This window comes from Pollicipes pollicipes, unplaced genomic scaffold, assembly GCF_011947565.3.
Source record: "Pollicipes pollicipes isolate AB1234 unplaced genomic scaffold, Ppol_2.1 Scaffold_6138;HRSCAF=7277_pilon_pilon_pilon, whole genome shotgun sequence".
Classification (NCBI taxonomy): Eukaryota; Metazoa; Arthropoda; class Thecostraca; order Pollicipedomorpha; family Pollicipedidae; genus Pollicipes; species Pollicipes pollicipes.
Genome location: NW_023596818.1, coordinates 17553947 through 17566892, shown reverse-complemented (window position 1 = coordinate 17566892; position 12946 = coordinate 17553947). Strand labels below are relative to the sequence as shown.

At 56.9% G+C, this 12946-nt stretch overlaps 3 protein-coding genes across 3 annotated transcripts; all 3 read right to left on the bottom strand.

The window, feature by feature from the left end:
• Nucleotides 1-14: 14 nt before the first annotated feature.
• On the bottom strand, nucleotides 15-8229 carry LOC119106410 (proline-rich protein 2). Its single transcript, XM_037230053.1, has 4 exons — nucleotides 7555-8229; nucleotides 6917-7034; nucleotides 5644-5746; nucleotides 15-925 (listed from the first exon to the last, which is right to left on the bottom strand). The coding sequence occupies exons 1-4, from the start codon at nucleotides 8103-8105 to the stop codon at nucleotides 840-842; spliced, it is 858 nt and encodes a 285-aa protein (XP_037085948.1). The 5' UTR covers nucleotides 8106-8229; the 3' UTR covers nucleotides 15-839.
• A 242-nt stretch (nucleotides 8230-8471) lies between these two features.
• On the bottom strand, nucleotides 8472-10262 carry LOC119105388 (uncharacterized). Its single transcript, XM_037228854.1, has 4 exons — nucleotides 10034-10262; nucleotides 9534-9648; nucleotides 9029-9154; nucleotides 8472-8475 (listed from the first exon to the last, which is right to left on the bottom strand). The coding sequence occupies exons 1-4, from the start codon at nucleotides 10260-10262 to the stop codon at nucleotides 8472-8474; spliced, it is 474 nt and encodes a 157-aa protein (XP_037084749.1).
• Nucleotides 10263-10990: 728 nt separating this feature from the next.
• LOC119105386 (histone RNA hairpin-binding protein) lies at nucleotides 10991-12458 on the bottom strand (the record flags this gene model as incomplete). The annotated part of the gene is made up of 1 exon (XM_037228853.1): nucleotides 10991-12458. A coding segment is annotated over one exon (477 nt), but the record flags the coding sequence as incomplete, so codon positions are not given.
• Between the last annotated feature and the right edge of the window lie 488 nt (nucleotides 12459-12946).

Below are 12946 nucleotides of genomic sequence, written 5' to 3'. Positions count from 1 at the left end.
CAATGTCTCACGACGACTCGGAAGCACTGCCGTGATGCTTGCTGGGAGGCACTGATACACCAGCCAATGTAAGGTTATTGGAAAGTAGGCCGTAACTGTAGTGCGATGCTGAGCATGCGTCTCCATCCTCCGAACCTGATCCAGGATGAGGATGGCGCATACAAATTGACACAAATTACAGAAGATGGTTGACATGAGAATTAAACGGACAAGAGAAGAGGGCATGCACTTTCACGATCGATTTTACTCACGCATAAGAAAAAAACATTTTGCCACGCACGCAGTTGGTTCCGCACGTCCGCTACCCTTCCATCATGACTAATCATCAGGACGGTGTAACGCCCACGGCACCCGGTACGCGGCCACGGCGGAATACAAATCGACGGGAGCCCGATGGCAGATAATCAATCTCAGCGCCACGACGGCCTCTGCGCGAGGCGAGTCGTGCACTGACGCGTCGACTGGCCGTGCGTCCTCGCAGGCGGGGAATCTCCTCACCACTGGTCACGACCAACCAGCGCAGGCGGGGAATCTCCTCACCACTGGTCACGACTAACCAGCGCGGGGCGGGGAATCTCCTCACCGCTGGTCACGACCAACCAGCGCAGGCGGGGAATCTCCTCACCACTGGTCACGACCAGCCAGCGCAGGCGGGGAATCTCCTCACCACTGGTCACGACCAACCAGCGCAGGCGGGGAATCTCCTCACCACTGGTCACGACCAACCAGCGTGGGGCGGCGCAACACCGGCACGGCTCCTCGTAACGAGCGGCGGAGCTCGAGCACTCCCAGCGCCAGTGGACGGGCACTCCGGCACGGGCCGCCCAAGCGGGAGGCACTCACAGCTTCCTGCGTGTCCGGGAGCGGAGGCCCACGCCGAACTGGGTGGTGTCCATGGACGGGAAGGCTAGTGGGTCCCAGAAGCCTGCAACACGCCGGTGGGCACACAGGGAGTGGTGTCACGCACAATGCCAGCAGCAGCATGTTTGAGGATTGAGGAGTGGTGTTTCACGCTACCAGCAAAGCAGCAACATAAAAGCGCTACGGTAGTAGGCTGGAAGATGAGGAGCAGAGCCTCACCAAACATCATGCAGAGCGCTGCCCGTGAGATGTTTATGTCGGTCCGTTCTCCAGAATATCCTGTAGTAAGCCGACTTTCCAGTCAGGCAGGATTAACACCGACAAGGGAGACAGGGGAACACCAACATTTCCAAACAAAAACACGTCAAACGCGGCGGGGCAGTGCCAACATTCCCATACGCCACTTCATACAGGCTCGACTGGCGACCTGTATGTTGACTAACACGACTAAAGCATAGGGTACATCAACACTCTAAAAGCTGCTGTTAACTTGTGGTGCCATCCGTTGGCACCACAAACACACTCCCCCAGGAACAGGCTTGACGGCGTGCCATCGGATTCCACCGCGGCCCTCGAGCTGACATCGTGGTTCGCACATTGATTTCGCGACCCCGAACTGACCTGGTATTCAATTGAGCGAATGTTCTGATATGACCTAACCTATCGCCGTGCCTGGTGATGCAGTGAGAAAGATAATTTGACTTGGTGGTTTGACGGGTTTCAGTAGACAGCATGGATTGTTAACATAGCAGTGTGCACGGCAGTGATGACATGTTTCTACTTTACGGCGTGTATTTTAGTTCACCACCTTGAACAGAAGATCGCTCCTCATTGCCAGTCACCGTCTCGAAATTGCTACCTATGACGTCACAGGTACGTGAGTCGCACGCACATCAGTGGTGTAGCCCGAGGGTTGCATAAATCGCATCGTGCATCTCATCTTAAACGTGCAATCTAAACGATAGCAGTTTCCTAACTTCTGGTGTCCAGTTTTAACTTCAACGACTGTCAACATTTCTCGTTCCACTCAGAACCGGCCTGCGCCGTTATTCATGCTTCCGTCAGTTCTAAAGGTGGCAAATATCCTCTGGCACAACTGAGATCGGTTTCAAGGTCTTCGCCAACCTAACGGAATATTAATCGTATCTGAATGCATAAATAGCAATACTCACGTTTAGCGCGATCCCCTTGCCCAGATATTAATAAAAGCATATTCCGCAGGCAACAGTCCGGACGGCCACTTGGATTTCGATGAACCAATAGCTGCGTAACTAAAATTTCCCAGGCTGTATAACAAGCGTTAAAGACACGTTTACGGATTTCAGGATCACACTCGACTGAAGGCGAAACTTGGTGTGCAATACAAGTTCAGACGCTGACTGAAAAAATGTACATTTAGACATCTCAACTTAGAAGTTATTGTGAGCCAAAGTTTGTTTTTCACTTAAGTAAATTTCGTCTAAGAACTGCAAAACAATCAGATGAGGCCATAGGCCACAAGCTCCGTACCAAGCCCCCCATAGGGGGGCTTGGTACGGAGCTTGTCTGGTAGATATGCTAGGCAGTATAACAAACTGAATACGGCCACTTCAGTATGAAACTTAGACTGCGCGCTAATGCCCGAACGTGCCGACTTCAACTGTTTTCTTGCCTATCTGTGGCCTGGGGCGTGATTTAACATGATGAGTGAGGGAGGGCTGAGCAATGACTTATGACAAAACTTACTCCCATCCCAAAAAGCGCCAACAAAAAAGGATATTCAATTGAACGGGACACAAATGCCTCTCGGAGTTGAGGGGGGAGCTTTACCCCAAGTGTGGGAAGGAGGTTGAAAGCCCAGTTAGGGAAGCCTGTAGCCCCTGCACTCTCTTAAATCACATTATTTTAGTGGCAAAACAGTCTGATTTCACCTCTGCGATGTTTTCATTCGCCCGCCAGTGATGTTGTTAAGCAGCTTACTGCCATCCGACCACAGACTTGGCTTAAGTTACAAGAAACGGCAGAGGTAGGTAAAGCCTGGTGCCTATCATATCTAAAGATGACCGACTTCGAATCCCCGAAGCCCTGTGATAACTCTGTATATACGTGTATATATATATATATATAATATATATATAATATATATATATATAACACCATCCTGTCTGCTTGGGAAAACAGAGTCGAGAAAAGGGTTATCTGAGGCAACACCACAGAAACACAGGGGCATATTTTGAGTTAGGTTCACGTCAACCTCGCTCGCGCCGCCGCTCGGTAAGGCACCTGGCGCTGCGGCGGCCAGCCGGCCGAGGCCGACGCACCGCGCGCCGGGCGTCAAGGCCGCTCGGCGCCGCACGCCGCTCGAAATAGGCGCCCGCACGCCGCCAGCGCGCCGTCCTCTGAGCGACGGCAGGCCGAGCGGCAGCCGGGGCAGGGAAGAACACGCCAGGGGACGGACGGAGCTCGTGGAGGAGCTATGGGGGAGCCACCGTCGCGTCCGCATGGAGGCGCTGGTGGTGGGGGGTACCCCGGCCCGTGCGAACCCCTGGCAACCGCACATATATCCAGAAGCGGTGCTGACAGTCGCGTGCACGTCTTTTGATGCGGCGTTAAAGCCTTAACACGCGCTCGGGCGGGGTCAAATTGACACCCTCCCCCCCCCCGAAAGCTTTTCCATAATGGTTTTCGAGCGGCGCGGCGCAGCCGCGCCAAACTGTGCACAGCTGTAGACAAATGAATAGCGGATCGTTTGGTGTCAACAATTTAGATTTACCTTGTAAGGCCGCTGAATTACGGCTGGTCAAAATCAGGCCATGGTTTCAGCGAAGTTCATTTATAGGAACCGTTCAGTCTGATGCAACAACCGAGTGTTAGATGAAACCGCCCATCTCTAAGATACCTTCGTAGGCCCCACAACAACTGAATAAATAAATTCCAAGTATGAGGTCAGACCAAGGTCAAGACCAACCTGTTTTATCACCCTTGGGTTTGCTGTATGAAGTAGTTCGATGCTCATTCCGCATTCATCGATAACAGGTACCGCACTTTACACCTTCCATGGGCTTCTCAAAGGTCAGAATAAGTCAATGACTGAGAATGATCCGTGCCAACATTTTGTTTTTAGGAGCGTACGGCCCAACGTGATATTTGTCGCTTATTCCACTGCGAAACTCAAAACAGTCTTACATAATTTTGGTCACCATAACCTTCAAAAGGTCAAACAAGGTCACTAACCGTAAATGAGTGACCGTTTGCTCATATTAGGTATCTAGGTTCCCGGGGCAATTTGGAGACCAATCTGAAGTTTGACCTTGTTTGACCCTATTTGACCCGAGGGCCATGACTTAGAAACCTCAAACTTTGACCTAAATGAGTTCACATACAGACCAACACATCCTGTACATTTGGTGTCTCTAGCTCTCTTAGTTCCTGAGATCTCAGGCGGGTCTAATTGACTCCCCACCCGAGCAAACGTTATCCAGCCGGCCACTCGGGCGAGTGTTCCGCGACACCTGTCACGACACACCACCAGCGGGGCAGCTCGTATACCTGGGACTGAACAATTAACTATGACATCTGGACCACTCAGCTGGCCTGTCGTCAGCCATTTTAGCCATCCACCCGGCATTCTAATCCTTGACAACTGTAAGGATTCCAGACGTTCAGCTCTATATAGCTCTGTATAGTTTCATGTAATTATACAACTCCACGTAGCTCTAAGCGGCCCTGTATGAAGTACCCCGAACTCGGCCCATCATACAGTGGCCTTCCAAAACGCTTGCAGTCATCATGTGCGACGATTTCAAGGTTCGAGCCGACTAAATCCTCCGAAAAAGACATGGCGACCGGTGAGTACGTCAGCGGGTGGGTAGAGTGCGGGCAAGGCGAGTTAATAGGCAGCGGGAGGGCATACCCCACACACGTCGGTCATGGTGAGGGTGTGGTAATGGTTATAGATGGTGGACAAATATAAATGCGCAGCTCGTGTTTCAGTGACATGAGGTTGGTGGCTTCGTTCAGAAATGCACTTTGAATCGGCTGTGTAGGTGGCCAAAAGTATTCCAGAAGCAGAGCTTGTTGCGTGTACCCTGGATCCGCCATCTCAGTTTCACCGTTCCAGCTCATGAAATACTGCTGTTTGCATTGTTTGCCATGCAGGAATGTTCCCGGGCCAGCGCACTGCTTTAACACAGCCTCCCCACACCAGCTGCCCTTCTCATGTCAGCCGCACCAAAGAAGGCGCCCTGCAGGGACCCACACCACGCACGGCTGTGTTGCGAGGGCGGCATAGTCCTCCACATCATGGAGGCGTTCGAAAAGTGCCGTGTCATCCTACAGACCATCATCGTTAAAAATGACAGCGGCAGAGTATCACGCTGCTGGAAATCCGATAAGGGCTTGCCGGGCGGAATTTCCGGGTCCCCTGTGGCTAATCTGGATCACGCGACGAATTCGCGAAATCTCGCCGATCTTGAAAGTGCCGCCAATTGCGGCGCAAGTGCGCTTTTATTACCGGAACTGTCTGTGACTCCTGCAGCGCTTAGGAGAGGCACCGCGCGAGGCGTTGTGGCGTGGTCACTTATGATACCACATGCAGCAGGTCACGGCCGGCGTCTGCCTACGAATAGTGCGCCACCGGCGGCGCGTGCCACCGTGTCACGAGGTCCGATTTCACCCGGGGGCGTGTCCTGAGGTGTATGGCCTCCGCGGATCTTACCTGACCTGGTCGCGTGACAGACGGCGTCTGACCCGCCCGAGCAAGCACCGTAGCCGGCGGTGGTGCGTGACCTGACGTGACCTGACCTGGCGGCGTGTCCGGAGGTGGCGGCTCCCGTTGTCGGTGGCGGCTGCACCGGTTCATGTGCTCCCGCAGCTGGGACTCGGAGAACCCCCTGTCCGCGTACCACTGAAGCACGCGCCACACGACACCGGTCACACCACCCGACCCCGCCGCAGCGTCGCCGGCCGCAGGAGCACTGCTCTCGTCTCGTCCGCAGTCAGTCGCAGGCAAGGCCACAGCAGGTCAGCACTGCTCTCGTCTGGTCCGCAGTCAGTCACGGGCACGGCCACAGTAGGTCAGCAATACTCTCGTCTATTCAGAGGCACGGCCACAGCAGGTCAGCACTGCCCTCGTCTGGTCGCAGTCAGTCACAGGCAAGGCCATAGCAGGTCAGCACTGCTCCCGTCTGGTCCGCAGTCAGTCACAGGCAAGGCCACAGCAGGTCATCGATGGCGGGGAGTTTAACAAGCTTGTTGGTATCGGCCCGTGGGTATGGCTGCACACTACCAACTCCTGTCACCACCACGCGTGAACGTCATCTCGAGTTATTTGGAAACTGCGCCGATACAGTCGGTCTAAATTGGACATTCCGTTTCCGAGGCGACCCAAACCACAACCAAGAAAGGGTAAATCCCCACCTATGGCCCAGACAACAGACAGCCCTCCCCTCAAGGTTGCATGCGGGTGCCGCCCTACACCTACTCACTATACACATAAAAAGCAGACACGCTGGGCAAGCCCTCCTCGTCCTGCAGGGCTCACGAGCACATGAAGGCCCCGGCCGGAGCTGCCACTCACCTCCCCTTCCCGCAGAGCTAACTAGCACATGCAGGCCCCGGCGGGACCTGACGCCCACCTCCTTGCAGAGGTTGAAGGCCGAGCCGGGCAGCCTCGACCGGACCTGACACCCACCTCCTTGCAGAGGTTGCAGGCCCTGACCGGACCTGACACTCACCTCCTTGCAGAGGTTGTAGGCCCCGGCCGGACCTGGCATTCACCTCCTTGCAGAGGTTGCAGGCCCTGACCGGACCTGACACTCACCTTGCAGAGGTTGCAGGCCCTGACCGGACCTGACACCCACCTCCTTGCAGAGGTTGTAAGCCCTGACCGGACCTGACACCCACCTCCTTACAGAGGTTGCAGGCCCTGACCGGACCTGACACTCACCTCCTTGCAGAGGTTGTAGGCCCCGGCCGGACCTGGCACTCACCTCCTTGCAGAGGTTGCAGGCCCTGACCGGACCTGACACTCACCTCCTTGCAGAGGTTGCAGGCCCTGACCGGACCTGACACCCACCTCCTTGCAGAGGTTGCAGGCCCAGCCGGGCAGCTTCTGTCGGTCGGCCTTGCGCCGGACGGGGCCCTGGTCATACCGGAAGGCCGGGCCGGCCGACGGCTGGTCACCAAACACCGGGCTGCGGGTCAGGTCAGGGGCCGGTCACCTCGGCGAGACCATCAATGACTAATCTTCAAGTTTCATCCCCTAGCCTTACCCATAAAACAGATACCCAGAAGTATGCTAGATGTAACAGCGATACCACAAGTATGTAATATGTAATGCGACATGTAACAGCAATGACAATGTAACACTTCTGAACATGATGATGATAACACAACTGCGCACTCCGCATAAGCGGGCAAATAACGTGCCGTATACATGGCTCACTTCTCTCACAAGCTCACCGCTAGTGAACACAACCTCAGACGAATTATCTAGTGAAAGACGAGCTGTATCAACTGCGCATCGGCTCACTGGTACCTACTGATCGCTTACTGCTAATTGCTTTCTGCTGCTAACCGCCTTGAAACTGGAAAGTTCTTCTCACTGGTTCCCTACCTCAGTTTACTAACTGGCTATCGCGAACAAACGACTGGCCGTCCGAGCCACTGACCACTGGCTGACCAGCGCGCTGCGGCAGGACCGACTGAGCTCACCTGGTGATCTCAGTGTCGTCCTGCGACTGACGTAACTTCTGATCAGCTGGCCGGGCCGGGACCTCAGCGCCGCCCCGGGACTGTATCAGTGCCTCGCCGGTCTGCTGGGAAGAGGCACCACGTGCCGCCATCCGGACAGACTCGTGCTGACAGCTTACCCCTTCCGCCGGTAGCGGCGAGGAGGCCCTCGGAGCAGGAGGCGAGGAGGCTCCCGGAGGGGGCGGCGAGGACACTGTTAAAGGAGGCAAGGAGACTCCCGGAAGAGGCGAGGAGGCTCCCTGAGGAGGAGGCGAGGAGACTCCCGGAGCAGGAGGCGAGGAGGCTCCCGGAATAGGCGAGGGGGCTCCCTGAGGAGGAGGCGAGGAGCCTCCCGGAGGGGAAGGCGAGGACGCCCCTGGAGAAAGAGGCGAGGAGGCCCCTTGTCTCAACGCAGCGGCTGCCGTCGCCGCACGCAGCCGGCCGTCCCGGTTATGGTTCGCGCCCTCTCCGCGCTCGCCCTCGGCCTCTCCCTGGCTCCACTGCGCCCCCGGCTGATCGTGCAGCTCGTCCATCAACTCGTCCAGCTTCAACAGCGACTCGGCAGGCGACAGATCAGCATTCGGGACGGGTGCAGACCCGGCGGAGTCCGCCGACAGTGCTCCCCCTGCCAGAGGTGGCACGAGCTGCGCAGCGCTCGAGGCGACGGCGGCTGAAGTCGACGCACGCATCGGGTCGAGCCGCGGTTTTCTTCTGCGGCGCGAGCAGTGCCGGAGACGCGGGTGGAGTCGACACCGGCGTCTTCCTCGGAGAAGCCGGCGCTGCTATCCGCGACCTTCGCGGCGGGTAGGGATCGTTCGCACTGATGATGATGTACTTCCTTTTCTTCGGCGTGGCTAGGTTGCTCGCTCCACCGCCGGCTGCGGAGAGCGGCGGCGGGCCTATCTGCGGCACACGTTGGGCGCAGTTATCCGGCCCGCGGCAGCCCGCCTCGCCACCGGTCGCCTCTCGGGCCACCCACTCGGCCCCCGGACGCCCCGGTGACGTCTCGAAGAACGTCTCGTCCGCGGCGCCCCGTGACCAGTCCCCGCGCCGGCCTCCGTCTGCGTCGGCGGGCTCCGCGGGCGGGCGGTGGAGCCCCAGCGGTCGCTGAGTCAGCAGCAGCGGGGACTCCGCGCAGGGACCGGCCGGTGGCGGCGCCGCCGGCCGGCCAGACTCGCCGCCGTAGGCAGCAAACGCGGCAGCAGCGGCGGCGGGGCGGCGGCGGCGACGGTGGCGTCGGCGCCGACCGCCCCTGCCGCCGGAGTCGCTGGCGCCAGCGAGGCAGCCACGTCCGGACAGCACCGGACTCCCCGCGTCCAGCGGCGGCGGACGCGGCGGCGTCAGCGGTGCCGTCTCCGCCACGGGCTGCGGCCGGCAGCCGGGCTGCGGCGGCAATGGCTCGGCCGTCTCTGGCGCGAGCACGGCCGGCGGAGGAGAACGGCAGAGCACGGCCGGCGCTGTCTCGGGCACGGGCTGCTGCCACGTGCGCCGGGGCGAGGCGTCCACGGTCTCGGGTACCAGAACTGCCGGAGGGGAGAGCGGCGACGACGCTGGCGACGTCGGCGAGGAGGTGACGTCGGCGCTGCGGGAGAGACGCTGGTCACAGTGAATCACGTGCAATGAGGGCGTGCACAGAATGACTGCCGGGTAGTACGGTGGAATACACAGTTATTGGGAACGCTTTTCTCATTTCTGCCCAGCAAAATTTTACCGATGGATGTTTTGAACCTTCGCCTCCTGTTGGTAAGGCATCAACAATGTCGGCGCGAATATGGATTTGTCCACCAAGTGACCTGAAATCGGCAAAATGTGGATCTGCCTACCAGGATAAAGATGCGTGTGCACCGCGCATGCGAGGTCCTAAATTACTTTCAATTTCCGTTCTTCAGAATTGTCCACAGCATGTGCGATCTCGCGTTTGCGCCGCTTTCAAACATCCCCCGTGGCCGGCGGTCACTCACAGCTCTGTAACGGTCTGGCTGGAGTGGGCTTCGCTCGCTTGGCTGGGCTGGACCTGGGAGGGCGAGGAGGGCGCGTTTGGGGCGCAGCTCAGCCGGTGACGCTCCTCCAGCACCCCTACAAGCGAATGACGCCAGGTCAGTCATAGCACTGCAGCCGGTTATCGGGGCTTTAAGGCGTGTCGACTTCAGTGGTCATTTTGCGCCTATCGCACCGCGACAGGATACGGCCGGGGAAATACCGGCGCCCACAGACCACGAGGAACTTTCCTCGCGGATTCTGACGCAACGGCAAAACGAGCGGACGCGAGAAGCCAATACGTAAATATAGCTTGCATGTGCTACGAGACATTTGATGTTTCGTCAATAAAAATAAAATGATTCCGGCCTCCATCCGACAAAGAACGGCGACAGGCAACGAGTGACGGACCAAGCCAGAACCACGTTCTACCAATTGTCCAGCACTCCCCGGTGCCACAAGCAAGAAGTAGACCTGTTTTTACCTTTGAAGACGACGTAGAGCGTCTTGAGGAGCATGGTGAGGGCCCTCTCGTCTGGGTCGGCCACGTCCATCAGAGCGGCCGGATCCGGAAAGGCCGGCGCCAGTCCTGTCCAGAACTCCCGCAGCCGACACCCGGCCTCCATCTGACACAGAACGGTGACAGGCAGCGAGTGACGGGCCGAGCCAGAACCGCCAACGGCCTGAGAAGCCGCGGCTGTTAGCTCGGCCATCCCCAGCGTACATGACCTTCTGTGCGGCCTCTGCCTGGCTGGTGTGGTAACTCTCCCCTCCGGTCCAGGATTACATACACTCAGTCAGATGTGATTGGATTAATCGGACTGGTTTGATCGCACCAATCCAATATTTTTGTTTCTTACGGTAGGGATTGGGCTTTTAAGGTGTGCCACCTTCTTTGCACAGTTTACTTATTGTTAGATCAGACAAGTTCGATGTGATCCGTGACATCTGATAGCTCATAATTTGTTTGAAGTAGCCGTCGGGGGAATCTTACTGGACTTCCTGCTCTCCTTACAAATTTGTCCCGCATCCTCCCACGCGCGTGCGCTGGGATGCTTGCCGCACCCACGCTGATTTGCCAGGATGATTGGGTATTAAATGTTAAGAAAGCTTGAAACACCACGTTCAGAGAAAATGCACACATGCAAACACCAGGCCATTATCTCGCGAATCCAACGAAACGTTACACTATGGCTTTGATTTCACCCTTATGGCGTTAAGCACAGTGGGTTTTTTCCGGAGCACCAACGGAATAATTTCATATGCCTGGGATACCTTTTTCTGCATTTTGCAGGATGTGCCTTTACCATTGTCATGATTTAAACGGCGAGAACAAGAGAATTTTCTTCTGGACTGTGAGGGCTCTGCGAAAGCATCCAGGATACACCCTACTTGTTTGCAAAACTGTTATAGGATCCGAGTAACATCATAAACAACCACTACTTGTATTGAAATGAAAGGCAGTTGCAACGATTCATAAAGACTCAAGCAACACCAGCTAGGTTGAAATCACAAAGTCGTGTTGTAACACGCGCATACAGGTCTCGCAGAACGACACGCACCGTCCGTAATACACTAAGGCAAGTAAATTCGTCGACAAACACATCACATCCCAACTAAAAACCGTAAATGGAGCCGATTTCCTTAGTAATTCGCTCCAAATCCCGCGGAACATGAGCATCCAACGCACAGCAACCAGGCTTGGGTGTGAAGGTAAAAGAATCGTAGAACAAAGTTAGGCAAGACCTGCAATGTGAACGGCTTAGAGCTTCTTAGGTAAACGCCGGCCTGACTTGATCACCGCTTGTGAGCTTGCATGTAACACGTACTCTAGCAAATTGTACAGGCTCGCGTCCACGCGAACAGCGAGCGTTATGACAAACGTGTGACTCGCAGAGTACGTCGGTGATGCGGCCGTGGAAAATCAGGCCACAAGTTCACCAGACGTTCTAGAATGGTAACGACATTCGACGACATGACTACACACAAAGTGCACCCGCATGCAACACTCTCGTCACTATGCACTGGTCACTGCTTGCTATTCGTTTTCTGTCTGGACTGCTCGGGTCAGCAATTTTCTACGACAATCGCACCAAAACTTATCGGAGCATCTGCCCACGTATCGTGAGATCGTCCCAGCAGAAATGCCCGGCAGTAGCACTCGAGGCAGCCACGATTAGTCGCTGCGCCAGAGGTGCGGCGCGACAGGACCGAAGGCGCCACACCGCCACGACCCTGTTGGTCCTAACGGTTCATCCTGGATCATCGCTCGCAATGCCTCCGCTCGTGCAGTCATCACTGGTCACATCTGGCCAACTTTGGTACCGGGACACCTGGCCACCAGTTGGCCAGGACGTCTGGTCTCACCAGAGGCTCATTTTGCCCGCTACAGCCCCTACACGCTGCGGCCCATCCTCACTCCAGTCCCTCGCCTATCCGTCCAGCTCTAGCGCCAGGCCCTCCACATCGTCGGCCCAGTCCAGAACCTCCTGCTCCTGCTCCTGCTCCTGCTCCTGCTCCTGCGCCGGTGGCGGCGCGGCCGCCGCAGTGCCATCCGCCGGGTCCGACAACACTGACGAGCTGTCGGACCCCGACTCGCCGGCACGCAGCGCAGCCAGCTTGACCGGGTCGTTCCAGTAGTGCAGGTGCACGCGCCAGCACTTGACGGCGTTGTCCCAGCGGCGGCGGCTCTGCAGGCGGCGCTTGACCGGCGTGCGCGGGTGGTAGCCGAGCCGCTGGGCGCGCGGCACCGCCGCCGTGTACTGCTGGTACGACAGCGTGTTCTTGCCGTACTCGATCTGCTTCTCGCGGCGCGACAGCACCACCGGGTCCGTCTCGACGGCGAACGGCGGCACGCGCGCCGGCCGCGCCGACTTGCGCGGCGAGCGGCGCGGCGCGGCGGCCGCCGCGTCCGGGCGTGGCCACGACGAGACGGAGGAGTCACGTGACGGCCGCGCGCCACTCGCCGGCGACCGGTCGCTCATCGCCGTGTGGGGCGGCGAACGCTGAGCCGGCACGAGCGAGCAACAAACACTGCAACAGATTTCAGAGTGTATTCAGATAAAAACATGTACACAAGATACTACAAAATGGTCTTGCACTCCTGGCAGACAACATACTGACAGTGGTTCCATGCAGTGGCATGGATATTATATGCTGACAGGGCATATAGGAAAAGACAACTAGCTTTGCATGTGTGCTTCAGAGTAAAATGATGGAATACATCGTGAAGTATATGAGTACCATCACTGAAATTGTAACAAAACACCAAACACATCACATACCTATCATATAGGCAAACCAGTCATTTGCATGCAGTTTTATCTTTTCGAAGACAAGGTCACCAAGGCATCCATGATGCCATAATAATACCATTCATGCCCCACCATTCCGCTGA

Bases quoted from the DNA above. Each gene is read 5' to 3' on its own strand.
- LOC119106410 (XM_037230053.1), bottom strand. From the start codon at position 8,105: ATGGACGAGCTGCACGATCAGCCGGGGGCGCAGTGGAGCCAGGGAGAG. The intron at 5,747-6,916 runs GTGGGTGTCAGG...CGCGTGCTTCAG, and splicing joins CCTGCAACCTCTGCAAGGAG to TGGTACGCGGACAGGGGGTT. The intron at 926-5,643 runs GTCAGGTCACGT...GGCGTGTTGCAG, and splicing joins ACCTCCGGACACGCCGCCAG to GCTTCTGGGACCCACTAGCC.
- LOC119105388 (XM_037228854.1), bottom strand. From the start codon at position 10,262: ATGGCCGAGCTAACAGCCGCGGCTTCTCAGGCCGTTGGCGGTTCTGGC. The intron at 9,649-10,033 runs GTAAAAACAGGT...ATTCGCTTGTAG, and splicing joins GCTCTACGTCGTCTTCAAAG to GGGTGCTGGAGGAGCGTCAC. The intron at 9,155-9,533 runs GTGAGTGACCGC...TCTCTCCCGCAG, and splicing joins AGCCAGACCGTTACAGAGCT to CGCCGACGTCACCTCCTCGC.